At 42.5% G+C, this 22,270-nt stretch overlaps 1 protein-coding gene across 6 annotated transcripts in view; it reads left to right on the top strand.

Annotated features, from left to right (window-relative positions):
* Positions 1–22,270, top strand: part of PTPN13 (protein tyrosine phosphatase non-receptor type 13) — a 216,891-nt gene that overhangs the window by 167,916 nt on the left and 26,705 nt on the right. For 5 of the 6 annotated variants that reach the window (XM_056568746.1, XM_056568745.1, XM_056568743.1 and 2 more), the window contains 11 exons: positions 69–176; positions 554–685; positions 1,869–2,254; positions 3,182–3,319; positions 5,845–5,938; positions 7,213–7,298; positions 8,529–8,682; positions 13,652–13,866; positions 15,330–15,428; positions 15,636–16,015; positions 19,054–19,213. In XM_056568746.1, the coding sequence (XP_056424721.1) occupies positions 69–176; positions 554–685; positions 1,869–2,254; positions 3,182–3,319; positions 5,845–5,938; positions 7,213–7,298; positions 8,529–8,682; positions 13,652–13,866; positions 15,330–15,428; positions 15,636–16,015; positions 19,054–19,213 (1,952 nt within the window). The remainder of the gene's footprint in view (positions 1–68; positions 177–553; positions 686–1,868; positions 2,255–3,181; positions 3,320–5,844; positions 5,939–7,212; positions 7,299–8,528; positions 8,683–13,651; positions 13,867–15,329; positions 15,429–15,635; positions 16,016–19,053; positions 19,214–22,270) is intronic. The other variant, XM_056568744.1, reaches the window with a different exon arrangement.

Genomic DNA, 22,270 nt, shown 5'->3' with positions numbered 1-22,270 from the left:
ACAATTTACAACTGTAAAAACCTTTCTTACCTCTTGGTAGCTCATTACTAATGTCTTTATTTCTGTAGGGTTCCAGATTATGGGTGGAGAGACAACAGGAAAGCTAGACCTTGGAATTTTTATAAGCTCAATAACACCTGGGGGACCAGCTGACCTGGACGGACATTTAAAACCAGGTATGAATTCATGATAGATTAATAATTCTCTGGATAGTAAAGAAAAACATCTATACATTCATAAAATAGTACATTAGAATTGCATATTTAAAACATGTACATTGAACAAACAAATTCTTCTCACTTTGCTCAATATAGTCCAGCGGAACCCTCTATAAATTTCCATCTACTATGATTGTCTACCTATTTGTTTATTTTTTATCTATCTATCTTAGGTTTGTTTTTGTTTACTGACGTAGATATATTCTAAATTCCAGGGCTTAAACAAATTCTAGCAGTATGAGTTTTAAGAAAAATGTGTGTGTGAAATGTAGATGATTTTATGTTGACTTAAAAGGTTGTTTCGAAAAAGTCCTTACAGTCCTTGCTCTTTGTAGGTGATCGCCTTATATCAGTGAACAGTGTGAGTCTGGAGGGGGTGAGCAAGCAAGCGGCACTAGAAATCCTTCACATCTCCTCTGAGGATGTCACACTTCTGGTATCTCAACCCAAAGAAAAATTGCCCAGGGGTAAACTGGTCTTTTTCTTCATGTGTTTTCAAGTTCTTTAAAGCGTAACTGCAACCACACCCCAATAGCAGCCTATCTGTTTAAATCTCCCGGCAACTTTGTAGCCCAAGACTAGTCTAGGGCTATGAAGTTGCCAGGAAATTTCAACAGGTATTCTGGCATCATAGCGTAATTGCTTTTACGCTTTAAACCATTTTCATGGAAACTGTTTCATCTGGCAATTCTTATGCAGAAAACATCTTTTTAAAGAACTTTTTAAAGAACATGTTTTTATTGCCCTTTACTTGTTACCATCACTTGTTCTACAGCACCATTTTGTTAATTTCAGTACAGCTGCATCTCTGTGTTTCGTTACTGTAACTTGGTCATGTGATCACCAGTCTGACCCAAAGCAAAAAAAAAAGACTCTCTTAAAAAAAAAAAAAGATTCTGTTTGTTATATGATGCTAGCTTACACCACTTCTCTTAGTACTTTCATAGTATAGCTCATAACATACTTCCATAACTACGGTAGTTTTTCAGTACCTAGTTTTCTCTACTTTATGTAAGTACTATTTCAGAAAGATGTCCAAGCTTCATGACCTAGTGACTAGAGATGAGCGAACTTACAGTAAATTCGATTCGTCACGAACTTCTCAGCTCGGCAGTTGATGACTTTTCCTGCATAAATTAGTTCAGCTTTCCGGTGTTCCGGTGGGCTGGAAAAGGTGGATACAGTCCTAGGAGACTCTTTCCTAGGAATGTATCCACCTTTTCCAGCCCACCGGAACACCTGAAGGCTGAACTAATTTATGCAGGATAAGTCATCAACTGCCGAGCCGAGACGTTCGTGACGAATCGAATTTACTGTAAGTTCGCTCATCTCTACTAGTGACCATTACACAAATGCATATTTAACATTAGTTATGGATTGGACAGTACCAGTTTGAGCAATTAAATACATTGATTTATGTGGCCCAGATTACACTGGATAATTGTATATGGTGTGTAGTAATGTGGTGCTATATCTATACAATGTATTAATAAATGTATTAATTATTAAGCAGTATTTTTGATCATTTTGGTAATCTATGAAACATTTGTCCCCCTGTTTTCCTGCTTGCAAGTGCAGCACATGATACCTGTTATTTTTTAGAACAAGGGTGTAAAATTCTTGCACATTTTTTGTTTTTGTTTTGTAAAGATATTGAAGCACAATCTTCATCTGATGAACACAAAAGGTTCCCTGGTAACACAAAACTTATATCAGGAAGCTCATCTGGCATTTCTGCAGGAAAACGCGAGGGAAGCTTGAGTTCCCAGGACTCACGGACAGAGAGTGCAAGCCTTTCTAATAGTCACATCAGTGGTCTCATAAGGAACCTGTCCAAGGAGCAGACAACGCCTCTGTCAGCCTCTGCCAAGAACTCTCCTTCAGTCAGCACTAAAGCTAGTGACAAGAAAAAAACTAGAAAAGAAAACAAGAAAAGCCCTGGTCTCACTGATTCTACAGACTATTCAGATAGAGGCGACTCCGACATGGATGAGGCGACCTATTCTAATAGCCAGGAGCAGCATTCAATAAAGAAGGTTGTTTATATCTGTCTGCCTACCTACCTACCTATCTGTCTATCTCACTGTTTCCAAACCAAGGTGCCTCCAGCTGTGCAAAATTACAACGTCCAGCATGCCCGTACAGCCTTTGTATGTCCAGACATGCTGAGAGTAACAGTTTTGGAACAGCTGGAGGCACAACGGTTTGGAAACCCTAATCTATGTATACGTCAGCTTTTCATAAAGTAAAATAGATGGGCAATCAGATTGACATGGCTGAAAATAACGCTATAAATTATATTGCTTGTTATATACCAATGACATGTATAATATTCTTGTTCTTAGTATCACACAGAGAATAACTACTTTACTGTTACCAGTACTTATAACCTATTGTCAGTAAAACAACATTCTGTATTGTAGGACACTGGGGTCAAATTTTGCTTTTGCCTTCATAATATTTTCAGTGCCTTGGTACGGACATAGGCCCACTTTATTCCAAACAGAGCTTTGAAGAGTAGTTATTTGTATCCAAGGAATGACTCTTAGATTTGGATTATTTGTATCATAAACCATAGTTGGGTTCCTTAGTGGGATATCTGTTTGCTTATCTTGAATACTTTACCCGATGGATTATATATAAAAAGCATTAATAGTTTCTACTCTTGGTTCATTTACATGGGGAGGTTACTCGTGAGTTTCCCGCTTTTCTGCAGTGGACCAGGGGCTCATTGCCGCCATCTTCCCCGGCTAATAACTCACCATTGCTGCAGGTCTCAGGAATTAAATCTGGTGCAATCAACAACTTTTGACATGTCTGATCAACATGTCTAAAGTTTGTTTTTTAATGACCTTAACACATTAATCAAAAGAGTTGGTCCTCCGAAAAAATCCCTTTTAAGGTTTAATGAAATGTACCTTTTTCAAGAATGTCATGTGTTTTTTGTTATATATTTTACAAAGGAACCTTCTTTGGAAAGTTCATCACCAACCATCAGCAATCTTTCACCAACACCTCTTAAACCAGGAGATGTCTTCACAGTTGTGTTGGCTAAGAAAGATGACAGCTTGGGGATAAGTGTCACGGTACTGTTTGACAAGGTTTTTGCGGTTTTTCTCCTTTGTTTTTGTCCTGCATGCCGTGTCTTTATGTCTTAGCATGAAGTATTTTAATAGTAGTAATTGCCGAATAGTAATTATCCTCATTTTACCAGTCCTCACTAGCTAGGATCATGAAGTATTGATCACTTTTGTAAGCATTGACTTATTTTTAGATCTTGTAACAATTGCAGGAAAACATCCATGAGAAATACAGACCATTGATTATTGTGCCTCAAATACCATGCACAGTTTAGCTCTCAAGAGGTATGGAACTTTGGGTGCTGGGAAGCTGATCTTGTTCTGCAATATTCAGCATAGCCTCCAGTTAAAGGGGTACTCCACTGCCCCAGCGTTCGGAACATTTAGTTCCGAAAGCTGGCTTCGGAGGTTGTGAAGCCACGGCCACGCCCCTCGTAATGTTACACGATGCCCCCTCAATGCAAGTCTATGGGAGGGGGCGTGACGGCAGTCATGCCCCCTCCCGTAGACTTACATTGAGGTGGTGTGACGTCATGAGGGGTGTGGCTGCTATATCACGACCCCCGCAACCCAGACCCAGCGTTCGAAACTAAATGTTCTGAATGCTGGGGCAGTGGAGTAGCCCTTTAACTGTGTTGCTGAACCAGAAAAGCAGTGCATGACTTTTGTAGACTTTCTATGGTCCAGTCTCTCTAGGTTTTGCTCTAGGTTTCTGCTCTGTAGGTATAGAAAACATTAAGCTTGCCATACACATTACATAAGCTGCCAATTTCATAGTGATCATCTGACCATGTGTATGGTAGGAGCCCACCTGTTGGTTTTTTAGCATGTTGATCCTTGGTTTCTCAAGAGGGTTGTCTCCAACAGCTTATGTCCCATGATATCCCACTACCCAAGCCTTAATATGTATGAAAAAGTCAGGAGAGATGGCTTACTTTGTGCACCCACAAACTTTACTTATGGATATTCATATTTCTTTTTAAAGCGGTACTACGGTGCTTAGACATCTTATCCCCTATCCAAAGGATAGGGGATAAGATGCCTGATCACGGGAGTCCCGCCGCTGGGGACCCCCGGTATCATGCACGCGGCACCCCGTTTGTAATCAGTCCCCGGAGCGTGTTTGCTCCGGGACTGATTACCGGCAACTACAGGGCAGGCAGCATGTAACGTCATGCCCCTGCCCCCGTGTGATGTCAAGCTCCGCCCCTCAATGCAAGCTGTCACATCCCCTCCCGTAGGCTTGCATTGAGGGGCGGAGCGTGACATCACACGGGGGCGTGACGTCACACGCCGCCCGCCCTGTAGTCGCCGGTAATCGGTCCCGGAGCGAACACGCTCCGGGGACTGATTACAAACGGGGTGCCGCGTGCATGATCCCGGGGGTCCCCAGCGGCGGGACTCCTGCGATCAGGCATCTTATCCCCTATCCTTTGGATAAGGGATAAGATGTCTAAGCACCGGAGTACCCCTTTAATCAACAATACAATGTATTGGATAACAAGAAAAAACACATTTTGGTCAATGATATGTGGAATTTGCTGCGTCAAAACAGTGATACATGAGTACAAAAGAGATGATGAGAAAGCAGTGTGCAATGATCTGATGTATATGCCTAGACAGATCATATCTTAAATGTGTAAAATCGTGTCAGCAAAGCATTCTGTGCCGATAGGTCCTAGAACCCCTTAGTATAGTATCTCATTCCTTTTGTGTGGCACACTGACAGTATCATTCAGGAATTCCATTTGTGCATGCTTCCCTGTGCTTTTGTTATTCCTATTCAGCATGTTCCACTATAGTGTGCTTTGCATTCAACTAGTGTGTTTGAGCTTGTGTGTTTCCCAGCAACTATCTCAAGTGTTTGTTTGGCATTCCTTGGGTTGATATTGTTTGTTGATTCCATAACTTGTTTCCTTGTTGGGCAATTCACAGATTTTTGTTGTCTATCAAGAGGTTTGAAGTCTTTTGTGGTCCGAACATTCCTCCTATACATGTACTTCCCTGTTTAGTTTTCCCATATACTTTCTTTGCATATAGATTACCACTTATAATATTCCGGTTTGTTTCTATAGGCCCAGCTCCGATGACTAGCAGCATTGCTTAGGTTTTGTGATATAGTGCAAAAGCTACTTTGGGGCCATTCACCTGATGACTTCTATAGGATCTGTGTATACTATAGTAATAGTATATTTATTTGTGTAGTGACAGTGGGGTCTGATCACAGCTTACCCCACCCATCAGCCCTCTTCATTCCATGTGCATGAATGCTTTGTTGGGCTGAACAAGTGTTTAGCTTCAGCTATCTTATGGGTATGGCTGCCTATAGAGGAAGTGTTTATTTTTTACCTATACAACCATTGTATTTTTATGTGCATATCAAATTTTATTATAATAGTATTTCAACAAATAGTTTTTGAGGACAGGTAAATTGTGGATATACAAAACTCCTACACCCAAACTCCTTTTTTTTAAATCATTTTCATTATATTAGGATATTGCTACATTATAAAAGACTAGCTGGCTAATAAGCTTCTTTATTTTAGGGGGGAGTTAATACTAGTGTAAAACACGGTGGCATCTATGTGAAAGCCGTCATACCAAAAGGAGCTGCAGAAACTGACGGCAGAATACAAAAAGGTATTTTTCAAGGTTTTTTGGTTACAATTCCAACTCTTCTGCTTCTGTTTCCAGAAACCAGTCTATACTTTCTCCTCAAATTTCAGAAAGGGCAGTTCAGGACACAGTCCATGTGACGTAACCATTTTCTGCTACTGCAAAACAAGCTCTTAGTGACTGAGTTATCGGGTCGAAGTAGAATCAGGTTCATGTATTAGGACTCTTTGCATTTATCAGTTTCTTGGAACTGCTTATATGGTGCTGAGCACAAATCATTCTCATGCTCCAGTTAGAAGACTCTGTTCTGACTGACACAATGGCCCAGATTTTTTTTATCTGCCTAAAACCAAAGCTGCCTGATTTTGCCCACCTCAACCAATCAATTTTACCAGAGTTTATTAAGATATATACGCTGGGCTGTGATTGGTTGATTCAGGCGGATTGATTATCCAGAGCCAATATTATTTCTACACACCAATGTAAAAGAATATGGCTATGGCTACACTGCAACTTTTAGTAGCACAACAAATTGATTTTAAAGGAGAAGTATCTTGGACAAAAACTTAAGTTTTAGATTGCGGGGGGGATCCGAGCACTGGGGCCCCCCGCGATCTCCTGTGTGGAGCCCCAGCTCTCTTGCACAGTGGCGCGTCATGACCCCCCGTCCAAAGCGAGGGCTGCCTTGCCACCTCCATATCTCTCCCATAGAGCTATATAGAGTGGGTGTGGTGGCCCCTGCTTCGGGCGGGGGTCATGACGCACCGCTGTGGAGGAGAGCCAGGGCTCCATACAGAAGATCGCGGGGGCCCCCAACTCTCAGGCACCCCGCAATCGCCTGCGGATAGGGGATACGTTTTTGTCCATGATACTTCTTCTTTAACTATTGAGTCACAGCTGCAGTCAACAGCTTTGCATAGAACCCAATGTATTACTTTGGGTGCAGCTCCATAGTCAATATCAATTAGTAGAAAAAGTCATAGTGTAGCCCTGGCCCAAAGGTTTCAGAAGTTTCCATGCAGCAAAAGCTTCATTTATATACTGCCATCATTTTCGACTAAGAAATATTTTGATAACACAAATTAGATTCCATTATTGTATAAATCTACTGCAAAAAGTGAGCCGTCCTCCTTCTAGCACAATAGCCCTCTATCTCCAGTTTGTTGCATGACAAAACTTTGTTGACCTTTAGATTTGTTTCTCTTAATCCTCTTAACCAATTCATTAACTACATTCTAGGTAGACATCTGTTAGCTATGTAATTGTCAGATTATTACAACTGTTTGTCTCTAACCAAGGTGACCGTGTTCTGTCTGTAAATGGGACCAGTCTGGAGGGCGCCACTCATAAGCAAGCAGTGGAGATATTGAGAAATACTGGTCAGGTAAGATTTGCTATAAGGCGGCTCTTGTCTGGTTTGTCCCTGTGAGTGGACTCACAGTGCACCACATCTATGTCATCATGGCATGTAAACTCATCTGAATGTTGATGGTAGATGACATGGATGCTAAATTTCAGGTGGAGATTGTAGTTGGAAGTATCTCAAAGATGTTTATATCCCCTATTAGATATCATCACTTAAAACGGATCTGTCAGCTGAATGTAAAGGAGTGCCAAAAGAATACACCAGTCTTATAGTGCTGGAAGAATAGCCTCTGAAAGAATTCACTGTTCCCAAAATGAGTCTAGTGTACAGTATATAAAGGGAATGTGTCATCAGAAAACAACCTATTGTTTAAAGTCAATCAAGTTCAATTTTCCATTTTAATATCTTTATTATTAAAATAATCTTGAAATGTTGCTGTTTTCAGTCAGGCCACTAAGCCTAAAAGTAAGACTTCTGGCTGTGATAAGGATATATTCACACTGCGGAATATCCGTGCGAATTCCACCGGAATATTCTGCACGGACATTACGCTGCAGCAGAGTCCCACTGAATTCAATGAGATTTTGCTGCACTGTTTACAAGGGAGAAATCCTGATTCCAGCTTCCGCAAAAAGAATAGACTATTCTTTTTGCAGATTTCCCTCGGAAATACATTGCTGTCTATAAGACGGCACATTTTCAAGCGACCATGGTGTTTGTTTGGTACGTGTTTTGTGTGCAGACATTCCGCACATTTGATGCCGTGTGAACATGGCCTAACGAAGAGGCTGCTGGAAAGTGATCTGTACAAAATTAAATCAAAAGGTGACACCAGTATAGGGATGAGACAATAGAAGCTCAGCCTCCTCCTCCCTCCCAGAATTACATCTGCACAGGTCACAGAGCATGCTTACAAATCCTCCCCTTACAAAACATAGAATCTGGAGATGTTCATTGTGTCTTTTTCCATGGGAGCATATCACTTAATGCTGTTTAAAAAAGAAGAAGAACATGTTTCAGTATTTAATCAGTAAAAAATAAAATAGGCGACAGGTTTACTTTAAGTAAAGTGCTCCACTGCCTCTTCCTGCCCACTAGGCTAGAGACTGACAGGCTGATCGCAGAGAGGGTGAGATGAGGTGGATAGCGGAGGAGCCATAGTAAGAATGTCTGTTAAAGAAGGACTTTAAATAGTCGCTGTGTTGTGAATATTAAAGCTGTATTAACTTACATTGGTTTTTGTTCCAGGTGGTAACACTGCTTCTCGAAAAAGGGCAGCTGCCAGCTGTTAAAGTCCATGCGCCGGTCACTCCTCAGTGCACACCACCTAACCAAGCAGATGCCAGCAGGCTCCAGAACAAAAAGATTACTGCACCTTCAGAATACAGCTTTGTTACTGATGGTGAGGATGCATAAAATACTTTATACGTTTGTTGCTGCTTCCGCATTAGGCATTTCATAGGGAGCGTCTCCTATTTTATATATAGTGTTATTGTTAGATCCAATAGTATCCTGAGAGTATGAACTTGCACAGCTTGCCTAGCTTAGTCCTGCTTTTTCTGTCTTCAGTATATACAAGCAGAATGGAGTCATTTCAATTTCTGTGTTGCTTTCCTCATCTCTTGCTTGTAATACATTATTTTGCTGTATAGAGACACAAGCAGGACTACTACTCACTGCTGGCTTCAACAGGAGCCATCTTGCTCTTAACTCACTGTGGTCATTGCCATCTTTTTATCAGCATATGAAATAGAGGTGCACCGAAATGGAAATTTCAGAACCGAAACGAAACCGAAATAAAAAAAAATGTCCGGCCGAAACCGATTCCGAAACCGAAAATAACTTCTCCCCGTCTTCTGGTAAAATGCAGCGCTCCGCTCATTAGATTCCCCCACATTAGATTGCCAGCTCCCCCACATTAGGTCGGGAGTTCCCCCACATTAATAGGCAGCTCCCCCACATTAATAGGCAGCTCCCCCACAATAGTAGGCAGCTCCCCCACATTTGTAGGCAGCTCCCCCCACAATATTAGGCAGCTCCCCTCCAACAATATTAGGCAGCTCCCCCCCACATTAGGTCAGCAGTTCCCCCACAATATTAGGCAGCTCCCCCCCACAATATTAGGCAGCTCCCCCCACAATATTAGGCAGCTCCCCCCCACAATATTAGGCAGCTCCCCCCCACAATATTAGGCAGCTCCCCCCACAATATTAGGCAGCTCCCCCCCATTTGTAGGCAGCTCCTCCCCAACAATATTAGGCAGCTCCCCCCCCCCCCAACAATATTAGGCAGCTCCCCCCCCCATTTGTAGGCAGCTGCCCCCCAACAATATTAGGCAGCTGCCCCCCAACAATATTAGGCAGCTCCCCCCCAACAATATTAGGCAGCTCCCCCCCCCCCATTTGTAGGCAGCTGCCCCCCCACAATATTAGGCAGCTCCCCCCCACAATATTAGGCAGCTCCCCCCCCCCCCCATTTGTAGGCAGCTGCCCCCTAACAATATTAGGCAGCTCCCCCACAATAGTAGGCAGCTTCCCCCCACCCCACAGACATACAGCTTCCAGCCATATACAGTGTATGGCTGGAGGCTGTATGTCTGTATTGCTGCCCCCACAGTGTTCCGGTCACAGCTCCTCCGGCCCGGGGTCACATCTACTGCTATGGCCTATGGACCATAGCAGTAGGTGCCGGGACCGGAGGAGCGGTGACCGGAACACTGAACAAGATGACGCGGTCACTTACCAGGCCCCGGCCAGCGCGCGTTCTCCTGAGACGATCCTGTGGTCCTCCTGCGTCTCTATGGTCGTACGCACGGGACGTCAGTGACGTCCCGTGCTTACGACCATAGAGGCGGAGAAGCGAAGGACCGAAGGAGGATCGCGGGAGGACGCCGGGGAATGGTGAGTGACCGGCGGACATCCTTATGTCCCGAAAATATTTTTCGGGACACAGGGATGTCCGGGATAGGATTAGGAATACTTCTTTTTATGTGCCCGGGCCGGCTCCCATGTGTGGCTGCAGGTGGGGGCCGACCAGAGCATATAAAAACTAATACTGTATACTAAAAACCAGGGGGTCTCCAGCTGTTGTGAAACTACAACTCCCAGCATGTCCGGACAGACTTTGCCGGTCCGGGCATGCTGGGAGTTGTAGTTTCACAATAGCTGGAGGCCCCCTGGTTTTTAGTATACAGTATTCGTTTTTATATGCTCTGGACGGCCCCCGCCTGCAGCCACACACGGGAGCCGGCCCGGGCACATAAAAAGAAGTATTCCTATCCCGGAGAGTGCGACCCCCCCCCCCTCAGATGTTGCGGCCGGCCCCCCCTGCACCGCCCACGAGTGCCTCTGCCACTGGCAGTGTTTCGAACTTGTGCTGTGGGCGAGCAGGGGAGGTCGGTCATTATCGGCACATTTTTAGTTGTTTCGGCATTTCCCCGAAACAGCTATTTTCGGCCGATATATCGGTGCATCCCTAATATGAATCCATGAACCCCTTAAGGACCAGGGGGTTTTCCGTTTTTGCACTTTCATATTTTTCCTCCTTACCTTAAAAAAAATCATAACTCTTTCAATATTGCACCTGCAATCCATATGATGGCTTATTTTTTGTGCCACCAATTCTAATTTGTAATGACATCAGTCATTTTACCCAAAAATCTATGGCGAAACGGGGAAAAAAAATCATTGTGAGACAAAGTTGAAAAAAAAACGCCATTTTGTAAGTTTTGGAGGCTTCTGTTTCTTCGCAGTACATTTTTCGATAAAAATTACACATTCTCTTTATTCTGTAGGTCCATACGATGCCATACTTGTATAGGTTTCAATTTGTCGTACTTCTGAAAAAAATAAACAAATCATAACTACATAAAAAAAATCATAACTACATAAAAAAATCATAACGACGATACCACATTTTTATTTTTATTTACACTTTTTTTTTAAATGGGAAAAGGGGGTGATTCAAACTTTTATTAGGGGAGGTGTTAAATGATCTTTATTCACTTTTTTTTTTTCACTTTTTTTTTTGCAATGTTATAGCCCCCATAGGGTACGTACCGGTACGTCCTTGGTCCTTAAGTGGTTAAAGAACAGAGAGAAGTCTGACCTGGCAGCTCCAAAGAGTTTAAAGGATATTTGTTGGTTCTACAACCCTCTGACATGTCATGGAGACATGTCAGTAGCTTTAATTGTGTCTGGGTGCTTAGCCCCCACAAATCACTGAATTGAAGAGGCAGAGGTGCTCAACTGAGCTCTGTAGCCTTTTGTTTCTGACTGGCTCCCCTATAGTCATCTGAACCTGTCGAGTCTCCACCGACAGGTGATGTTAGTGGATAGAAGGGTTTGGATGTGTTGAATTTTTGCTGTCCAACCCTTTTTTTACCCCCTTTTCCCCTCTCCATAGTTAAAAATAAATGTCCAACCATGCTGAATGCTCATATGTATGGGGAAGTCAGGAAAGATAACTGTCAGCTGAATTAACATTTGTCCGTCATTGAAAATGCATACACACCTTTAATCTTTTATATACTTTCTATGAATCCATATACCATTTACTATGTACATGGAATATTGTGCACAAGAAAGACATAGCAGAGCATGAGCGGGTTCATAGAGGGATAAATAAATGAAGAGGCTGGTATTACATCATTGGGGTAATTTAGTTTGCAAAACTGATGGCATGAGGTTGGCTTAAAGGGGTACTCCGGCGCTAAGACATCTTATCCCGCATCCAAAGGATAGGGGATAAGATGCCTGTTTGCGGGGGTTCCCACCGCTGGGGACCCCGTGATCTTGCATGCAGCACCCCGTTACAATCAGTCCCCTGAGCATGTTCGCTCCGGGTCTGATTACTGGCTATCACTGGGCCGGAGTATTGTGATGTCACGGCCCCGCCCCCGTGTGACGTCACGCTCCGCCCCCTCAGTGCAAGCCTATGGGAGGGGGCGTGACAGCAGGTATATATGAACTTTTTATACCCAGCACAGAGGGCATCCTGTCTGTTCCTCTGTCTAGAGGAAAGAGGTTTCTACAACTACATTGAAAGGGATTTTTAATTGTAAGGGCAGTAATAGTCTCTGAATGGTGAGCTCACTATAAGAGTTTAAAAGGACAGTAGAGAAGGTTTGTTGACCAAGGAATTGTTACTAGGCCCAAATAAATTTGGAGTTCAAAATAAAAAAAAAATTCCTAAAATGAGGAAAGTTGTATTACTCTTTCTTCTTCAGATTTACAAACTATGCTACTAAAGAGTGGTCCTGAGACCACCTAGCCCCACTCTGACACACTACAGTGAAGGGGAAACACTCCTCCCCGTCACATGGAGAAGTTACTCTGAAAAGACGCTGCACAGCAAGTTTTCTGACCATAATCAATACCATGTGTCAGAAGAGAACATTGCCTCTGCCCTGCAGAATGTCAGCACAAGAATGATTTGTGTTAATGCTGACGCCCTTCTGGCTTTCAGAGCACATAAGTATTAGCATTTCTCTTTCTTCTGGTTTGCTTGGTTACATGCTGTATAACACTGTAGCAGAGAGGAATTTACATAGCATAGAAAAGCATAGATTTCTATGGTGACTTAGTGAGCACCTGAAACATCCTAACCTATATATGGGAAAACATTTTTATTATTATTACTTATTTGTATAAGGCATTCTTAGTTCCACGGCGGATGGGGGGGGGGGGGGGATAAAAGACTTATTACACAAACAAAAGTACAACAGACCTGAAATAGTACATAGAGACTGATAGACGGGTGAGAGCCCTGTCAGAGAGGGTTAACAATCTATGAGCTGTGTTTCACAGCACCTTAGTTTTGTCTTCAGTTTTAGTTTCATATTGTAAAGGACATAAACACTTTCTTATTTTATTTCCTGTACTTTCTGTAGCAAAGATTGATACAAAAGCCTTAGTACTTGCTACCATGCTGCTCTGTCAGAAGGTGATGCAGCTTCCTCTGCACAACTCAAGGTGGAAAAATCAATATAAGTTACAACATATTGAGTTTTACAGCAGCAAAAACCTATTTGTAGGAGAAAGGAATGCATATAGTTGGAAATCCCTTTCCAATATTTATTTGGGTCTTCTGGGTATGAGGTTAGGAATTCCTGGCTACTTTGTTGTTGTCACCCTCTAGTGGTGTCTCGTAATATTTTCACTGTAGAATAGGAAGTGATCATTTCGATGTACGAGTCTAACAGTCTGTTGTCAAAGCTGGAAATGCAGTAATACTAAATAAAGAAAAACTATTGCATCCATGTAGTTAGTTTTCTGGTTAACAAAAACATACAAACCTACCACTTTAAAATCCCCAAAAATGAAATCACACCTTTGAACAATGGATTTTCCCTTCTTCATTTCGGATTGCAGAAAACGTGTATGACGTTAAACTGGTGAAGAATAGCTCTGGCCTGGGCTTCAGCTTTTCTCGAGAAGAAAACCTCATTCCTGGTCAGCTGGGCTCCAGCATAGTTCGGGTGAAGAAACTGTTTCCAGGCCAGCCAGCTTCAGAAAGTGGCAAAATAAATGTCGGAGACGTGATCCTTAAAGTGAATGGGGCTTCACTGAAAGGACTTAGTCAGCAGGTAAGACATTCATAAAACATTCCTTATTTTCATCAGGTATATGGCCTTTATTTATACACTGAGCTGCATGGGTTGGTCAGTTCCTAGTTTGTGTGACTTTTTTTTATCTATTTATCTATCATCCATCTTTCTGGCTCCCCTATATATAATATCCCCTTAAGGACTCAGCGTTTTTCCGTTTTTGCATTTTCATTTTTTCCTCATCACGTTGTAAAAATCATAACGCTTTCAATTTTGCACTTAAAAATCCATATTATGGCTTATTTTTGCGCCACCAATTCTACTTTGCAGTGAAATTAGTCCTTCTACCAAAAAATCCATGGCGAAACGGGAAAAAAATTAATTGTGCGACAAAATTGAAGAAAAAATTTAATTTTGTAACTTTTGGGGGCTTCCGTTTCTACGTAGTGCATTTTTCGGTAAAAATGACACCTTATCTTTATTCTGTAGGTCCATACGATTAAAATGATACCCTACTTATATAGGTTTGATTTTGTCGTACTTCTGAAAAAAATCATAACTACATGCAGGAAAATTTATACGTTTAAAATTCACATCTTCTGACCCTAATAAAGTTTTTATTTTTCCGCTTACGGGCCAGTATTAGGGCTAATTTTTTGCTCCGTGTTCTGAAGTTTTTATCGGTACCATTTTTGTGTTGATCGGACTTTTTGATCGCTTTTTATTCATTTTTTCACTATATAAAAAGTGACCAAAAATAAGCTATTTTGGACTTTGGAATTTTTTTGCGCATACGCCATTGACCGTGCGGTTTAATTAATGATATGTTTTTATAGTTCGGACATTTATGCACGTGGCGATACCACATATGTTTATTTTTATTCACACAGTTTTTTTTTTATGGAAAAAGGGGGTGATTCAAACTTTTATTAGGGAAGGGGTTAAATGACCTTTATTAACTCTTTTTTTTTTTCCACTTTTTTTTTTTGCAGTGTTATAGCTCCCATAGGGGGCTATAACACTGCACACACTGATCTTTTACCCTGATCCCTGCAAAGCCATAGCTTTGCATGGATCAGCGTTCTAGGGGCTCAATTGCTCAAACCTGTAGGCTTGGAGCAATCAAACGCCAATCAGACGCAACGGAGCAAGGTAAGGGGGCCTCCGCTCACGTCCTAGCTGATCGGGACATAGTGATTTTATCGTGATAGTCCCGATCAGCCTGACTGAGCTGCCAGGAAGCTTTTACTTTCGTTTTGGACGTGACGATAAACTTTGATCGCCGCGTCTGAAGGGTTAATAGCGCACGGCACAACGATCTGTGCCGCGCGCTATTAGCCCAGGGTCCTGGCTATCATTTGCAGCCGGGACCGACCCAGTATGTTTTAAATACCAGGCGCAGGGCGTACAGGTACGCCCTGCGTCCTTAAGAGGCTATATATACTCTGTTCTTGTGTGTAAAGCTGTCAACGGTGAACAGTTCTGTTTCGTTTCCATTATAGGAAGTAATTTCTGCATTGAGAGGAACCTCTCCAGAAGTCACCTTGCTGATGTGCAGGCCGCCCTCTGGTGTATTGCCAGAGATCAGCCCTGTAATCCTGGTAAGAGAACAGTACATGGTTTGTATCCGCGCATGTTCTGCACACCAGACTAAAAGACTAAGAAATATACCCTTGCATAGCATAAAATGAACTATTCACCAAATCTAACTGACAAATTCCTACCATGATTTGTTTAAAGATAAATTGATGATCAAAGCTTTGGTTAAGGTAACGTTCTTGTGTTATTTTTCCCATGAACAAAAAAAGGCTTTGCAGACACCGTTGAACTCCCCACAGCAATCTGTAGAAGAAGGCAGCAAGTACGGGGTGAATCATTCCATTCCCCAGGATCCTGAAGATATGTCAGACCATGAGGACAATGAGGAGCTCAATGACACAAGTGCCAGGAGGCTAAAAAACCCTTCTAGGAGGGATAGTTATAGTGATAGTAGTGGGACCGATGAAGAAGACTTTCTACCTATACAAGATGAAACGCCGGCATGGAATGCCACAGTCTACCAGACACCAAATGCTTCTTTGGTCCCACCTTACACCCACTGTGATTCCCCTGATATCCAAGAAGAAACAGTCCGTTCCAGCTTTTACACTCCAGAACAAACACCTTATAAACCGCAGTTTGACGACAGGTGAGAAACTAAGATCCTCGGATGTTGAATGGCTTATCCATAAACTGAGCACATGCTGCAGTGCATAACAATGTCTTCTACATGGGTTCCAGACAATACACCGCCATAAACTTGCTGATATGGTTAAGAAATTCCTATTAGTTTATTCACCAGTCAAGCTTCCAAGCATGTGTTTAGTGCCAGGCGGGGGCACAGTAATGGATATGTTGTGATAGGTTGATCATTCTGTAATTCAGAGCAGTATTTCCCAAGTCATATGCTGTACATAGCCTAAAAATGCTTTTTCATTATATTTCATTCGTTCTTTTTTTGTTTTATACAATTATGTAGTGGGGGTGAATTTCTGGGTTAAAGGGGTATTCTGGCTTTATACATCTTATCCCCTATCCAAAGGAAAGGGGATAAGATCTATGATCGCAGGGGTCCCGCGGCTGGGAACCCCAGTGATCTCGGTGCAGCCCCCGACATTCTGCCCCCGGCAGCCTTGAATTGAGGGGGCGTGGTGTGACCACTAGGGGCGTGGCCATGATGTCATGATCCAGTTTCTGAGGCATCGCCCAGCACAGAATGCACCAAGATCACGGGGGTCCCTATCCTTTGGATACGGAATAAGATGTATAAAGCCGGAATACCCCTTTATGCTGGGTTTACACTGTGTTTTGCTGTACATTGAACATACATGTTTTTGTCAACACTAAATGGATTCCTTTTTTTTTTTTAATGAAAAAAAACTATGAAAATGTATGCCTAAAAAAGTTTACATGTTTTTAATTTGCTCAGCCAGAAATCCAGTAGCTTGGCACCTCCACACAAATACAGGGTGTATAACAAGAGCAGATGCAGAGTAGCTCACTTTATATACCATCTCCATTGCCTTATTGGTGCCTGAAACTAAGGGAAAGTAAACAAGGATTCAAACATTTTCATGAAAAGAATGTTACATTCAAAAACATATACAGATCAAGCAGATTAAGAAATATATTTAGCTGTATATCATACTTTGAAAGATGTTTACTGTATAAATTTATAAATTCATACGTGGTCAACCAGAATTTTGCATCCAGTTAATTTGAAAAAACGTACCAAAAACATATGCAAATGTATAGCATATATTTGCATCGGTCTCTCTAGAAAAGTCAATGGGTAATAAAGGGGTTATTCACCATAAGGTGATTTTAGTATGTACCTGGCAGACAGTAATGGACATTCTTAGGAAGGATCTGTGCTTGTCTTGGGGCTAAATGGCTATGTCATGAGATTACCATAACACTGTGCTAGCTTTTTGTGAACTGATATTTCCTGTTTGACTTTTCTTTTTTTGACTACAAATCCCATAATTCCATTTTCCTCCCTCCCACACATCAGCCACCCCACCCATTGAAACATAAATGAGCTGCATCCATTCAAAAGACCTGTGGTTTTAACTCAGGGTGCCCACAGCTTTTGCATTAGTTGCAGATTGATCCCTCTCCCACCAAGCGATCACTCCACCCATTGAAGCAGACAGACTCCCTGTCATCAGCTGACTAGTGAGTCAGGTATCGGCCGCATTGCAACCTGGGAAAAATCTGAGACAACAGTCATTTTGTATGCTGTTAAAAAAAATATTGGGGTCAAAATCACAGAAGAATTGTGAGAAAACCATCACACACAGGTACAGACACTATATTATGAACTACACTAACTTTACAGCCCCTGGAATACCCCTTTAACATTTTAGCACTATCAAAATGTGTATGCTTAAATGTACTGCAGAATCATAGAGTGGACCTAGCCTTATTTTTTCACTTGTCTCAAATCAGTCTGAGCTTTCAGAGGTGAAAGCTATAGGGGGTGCAGGGGAACAGGAATACACAAGCACTGGTGACTAGGGGTGTCCAGAGGCCACTCTGCCATGTAAAAAGTATCCAGTATTTTGAATAGTATTATGAATAGTTCTGGTAGTTCAGGGACTCTTAGAAATGTTGTTCTGGGGCCTAGGAAATTTGTTGTGTCTTTTTAAGCTTATATAAAGAAAACTTACTATGGGCCAATTTTAAGAATGCTGGCTTTGTGCCTCAAAGGAAATAATTTAAATTCTAGTGACTGTAGCTAAGTAATCGTAAGTTGGCTGTACACATAAGATAGAAGTAGGTTGAGGGCAGAACAATCATTTTACAGACACAGCCATACAGATTTGAGTCCATATTGGCAATTACAGTTGTTCTAACTGACCATACTTGATCAATGACACAAGGCTAAGAACAAACAATATTTTGGGAACTTTCTAAGAGTATGCCAAGGACCACATTTTTTTAAATATCATTCATGGTCAAAAAAGACCCTTCCAGAATGACAAATGTATTAGCTGAAAATTTCAAACTTAGGTCTTAAGTCTAAAGTGCCCATATACCTTCATAAATATGCTGAATGCCAAATGTTCATTCTGCCAACGGCTATCTCTCCTGATTTCTGGGAAGAGAGGAGGGGTTAGCCGTTGCCAGCTTTGGAGGAGGCTTATCTCTAGGTTAACCAAAGGGTCAGGCAGTTAAATTCAAACATGCCCAAGTCATCCCAACCTGCTGACTAACATGAATCCCTCATACACATTAGTCATAAGTTATCTGATCCCGCCGACTGATTAAAGTGAATGGGGACTGTAAAAGTCTTGGACTGCTCAGACATTTCTACCTGAGTTAGCATATACGGTATACACAAAAAAATGTAATTCACTATGTAAATACACATCAATCGATATTTATAATGGCATGGGAACAGTATAAAGAGGTGCCAGATGCTGTGTAATCAGGCTAATGCATCTTCATTATACAGTATAAAAAGTGCATATAGTGCGAGTGCAAATATGATGGCCTGAATAAATAACTATATCATCCAAGGGCAAATGGGTATAGCACATAACTAGAAAGTTTTTAGAACAATACAGGTAGCCAGAGGAGATCCTCCCCAATGCCGTTTACGAGGGGTAAATAATGTTTTAATGTAATATAATACATTTTAAATACTGAATTGAAGGTATTTTCTCTTTTTTCCAACTGCAGCAATCCTCCATCTCCAGTTTCTCTAGACGTGACTCCAACCCACAGTAGCAATATTCCACCTGCCTTACTTTCTGAAGATTACTTATCTGATTCTAAAACCTTAGATGACCGATCAACCTTCAGTAACCTAGGACTTAAGGACTTGGAAGTCTACGAACCAGTAAGTCTTTCTTAGGTGTTATATTTAGTATATTGCCAGTAAAAATGGCTTATTTCTATGTTATTAACAAGGCTATGCCTAGGTTTGCATGGTAAATGGTGGATCATCTTAGTGGCTGGCTGGTATTACATAAGCAAAATACTGGTGTACAAATTCATGTTCAGACACTGGTGTAATGGCCTAGTTGAACAGCATTCTAAATCCCTGTTATACTGTTTGTAATGTGGGTGTAAAAATGTGCTTGTATTTGTGTATATCAAACACTATATCTAGTTTCAGTTTATGACAACCTCAATGTTATTTTATTGTTCAAGGCTTTGTGATTTTACTTAAAGGCTGCTAGCACTTCAAAAGTCCCGGGTCTAGAGCCCAAAGCCCAGCCACGCCCCTAACCACACCTTAAGACACGCCCCTAGCCAACCCTCAGACATGCCCCCAACAGACTGACAACCACCATCATTATTTTTTCATTTTTTTTTTGCATTTTAATTAACAAAGCACCACCAACAAGGTAGAACATACACAACAGACTACATAGGCCTCAGAGACTGGCTCTAGCACAGTGACAGAAATTCAGAGTATGCACTGTGCTAGAGCCAAACCCTCCCCCAACCCAGCCCCCTCCAGTAAAGAACTGCAGTACACTACAGAAGACCTACTGGGACAGTTTAGTTGGGGAGTCCGTCGACACATCCAGCAAAAGCCAGGGGGTCCATACCTTGTCGAATTTTTTAGGGCCCTTATGACTCACATATAGAGCCTGGTATAACGGGACATATTTATTAACCAAAGTTAGCCAACGAGACAGCGGGGACGGGGGGAAGTGTCCTTCTAGGTCATCACTACCACATTATGGGCACAGAATAGCAGGAAGCGAATTAGCGTCTATGCGAACCAGAGACCACCTCATTAATGACTCCCAACAGGCATACCACAGGGGTGGGTAAGAAAGGGAAGTCTAGGTTATCAGCCATAAACCCCATCACCAGAAAAGAGCAATGACGGGACACTCCCACACAGCATGCAAAAAAGTACAGATTTCCTAAGAGCAACGGAAACACAGATCAGACTTAGAGAAACACCAATGTGCTTCAGCTTAACAGGGGTATAATACAACCTCAAACATATCTAGTTTGGATCAGCATATCTCTACTACTAACTACAGTGGAATAATAAGAGCCTTCAACCTCCTTCCACTGACTGACAGACAAATCCGGGATATCAGCCACCCAATTATGAAAGGCTTGTGAAAAAGGATTAGGCCCCAATGACTGGAGGGGAGCATAGGTCTGACTAAGGGGTTTAGAAAGATCCGTAGTGCCCAGGAGAAGCTCCACATCAGAAAACACAGGAGTAAATGTGAGAGAGCCAAACTGTGCCTGAACCCCATGCCGAAGCTGAAGATGCCTATAAAGGACATTTCCAGGGATGCTATAAGGTTCCTTCATGTCCGAGAAGGAGAAGAACATCTTATCCTCCCTAAGCAAGTGAACCACAAATTTAACTCCATGAGAACCCCAGAAACTGGCCTCCTGTAACCCATGTAGGTGAGGTAAATGTACATTTCCCCACAAGGCTGCCCTAGGAGATACCAGAGGCTGTGGAAATTTACTAGACACCATGGACCAGACTTTAGCTATAGTTTGAATGGGAATAGGAAAGGAAGAGCGATAGTGATACCTGTAGAGAGTATTAGTAAGCTTCTTAGGAACCCATAATTGCTCCAGCCAAGGCCGTCGCCGAGTTGAAAAATCCAAATCTATCCACCATGCTGCATAGATTAGTTGGGAGGCAAGAAAATAGTTATAGACATCAGGGGCAGCTAAGCCACCATGCCGCTTAGGAGCCTGGAGAAGAGCGTGACCAAGTCTTGGGAGGTTTTTCCTGCCAGTAGATATTTCCTAGGGGGGTATCATGGGAGCTAAATGAAAAAAGATAAAGGAATTTAGGGAGGTAAATCATTTTAAATATATTGATCCTGCCAGCTGGGGAGAGAGGAAGTGAGGAACAGGTCATCAGCCGCTCCACAGTGGAGCATAAAAGCGGCTCCAAGTTCAGGGACAGATAGTCCATCAGAGAAGCAGTTATCTCCACCTCTAAGTATCTAAAAAGGGAAACCACCTGCACCGCTGCCGGAAGAGAGGAGAGGGGACTCCAGACAAAAATGCCATTAAGGAGGACTTAGCCCAGTTGACCCGCAAGCCCGAAATCGAACTAAACTGATCAAGTAGGTCAATAAGGGACAGGAGAGAACCCCCAGCATCCGCTAAGGACACCAGTGTGTCATCTGCATAAAGGGAAACCTTCTCTACAGTAGACCCCCTGGGAATACCACAGATAGCAGGGACCCTACAGGGGCCATCGCCAGCGCGAAAAGGAAGAGAGATAGCGGGCACCCCTGCCTCGTCCCACGACCCAGGAGACAGGGAGAAGAAACACCCAAGTTAGTGTGAATGCGGGCCCTAGGACTATCATATAGCAAACGAACCCAAGCACAAAATTGGGGACCAAACCCAAACACACCCAGTACCTCCCCCAGATAGGGCCAAAGCACCGAGTCAAATATATATATATATGCATACACACACACACTGTGGGAGACTTTTACAAGCTCTGGACAGGATAATGGAACCCATGCGCCATAAGTGTACGGTGCTGTGCAAATTTCATTGCTGCAGCACCGTACACTTATAGCGCCTATGACTTCCCAGCTGTTGCAAAACTACAACCGCTGGACTGTCCTCACTGTCCAGGGCATGCTAGGAGTTGTAGTTTTGCTAATGCTAGCAGGCGGAGTGGAGATGTTACAGGGACTGGCCGCACTGTTGCAAAACTACAACCCCCAGCATGTCCTCACCATCAGGACATGTTGGAAGTTGTAATTTTGCTAATGCCAGGAAACCACAGCTAGGGGACTGCTTTGTTGGGATTCAACAATCCCCAATCCATGACTCCCAAGCTGTGGCAAAACTACAACCCCCAGCAAGTCCTCACTGTCAGGGCATGCTGGGAGTTGTAGTTTTGCTAATGATAGCAGGAGGAGGAGGTGGCATGGAG

The sequence above is a fragment of the Hyla sarda genome, chromosome 1 (assembly GCF_029499605.1).
Source record: "Hyla sarda isolate aHylSar1 chromosome 1, aHylSar1.hap1, whole genome shotgun sequence".
Classification (NCBI taxonomy): domain Eukaryota; kingdom Metazoa; phylum Chordata; class Amphibia; order Anura; family Hylidae; genus Hyla; species Hyla sarda.
This window is presented reverse-complemented; position numbering and strand designations above follow the sequence as displayed.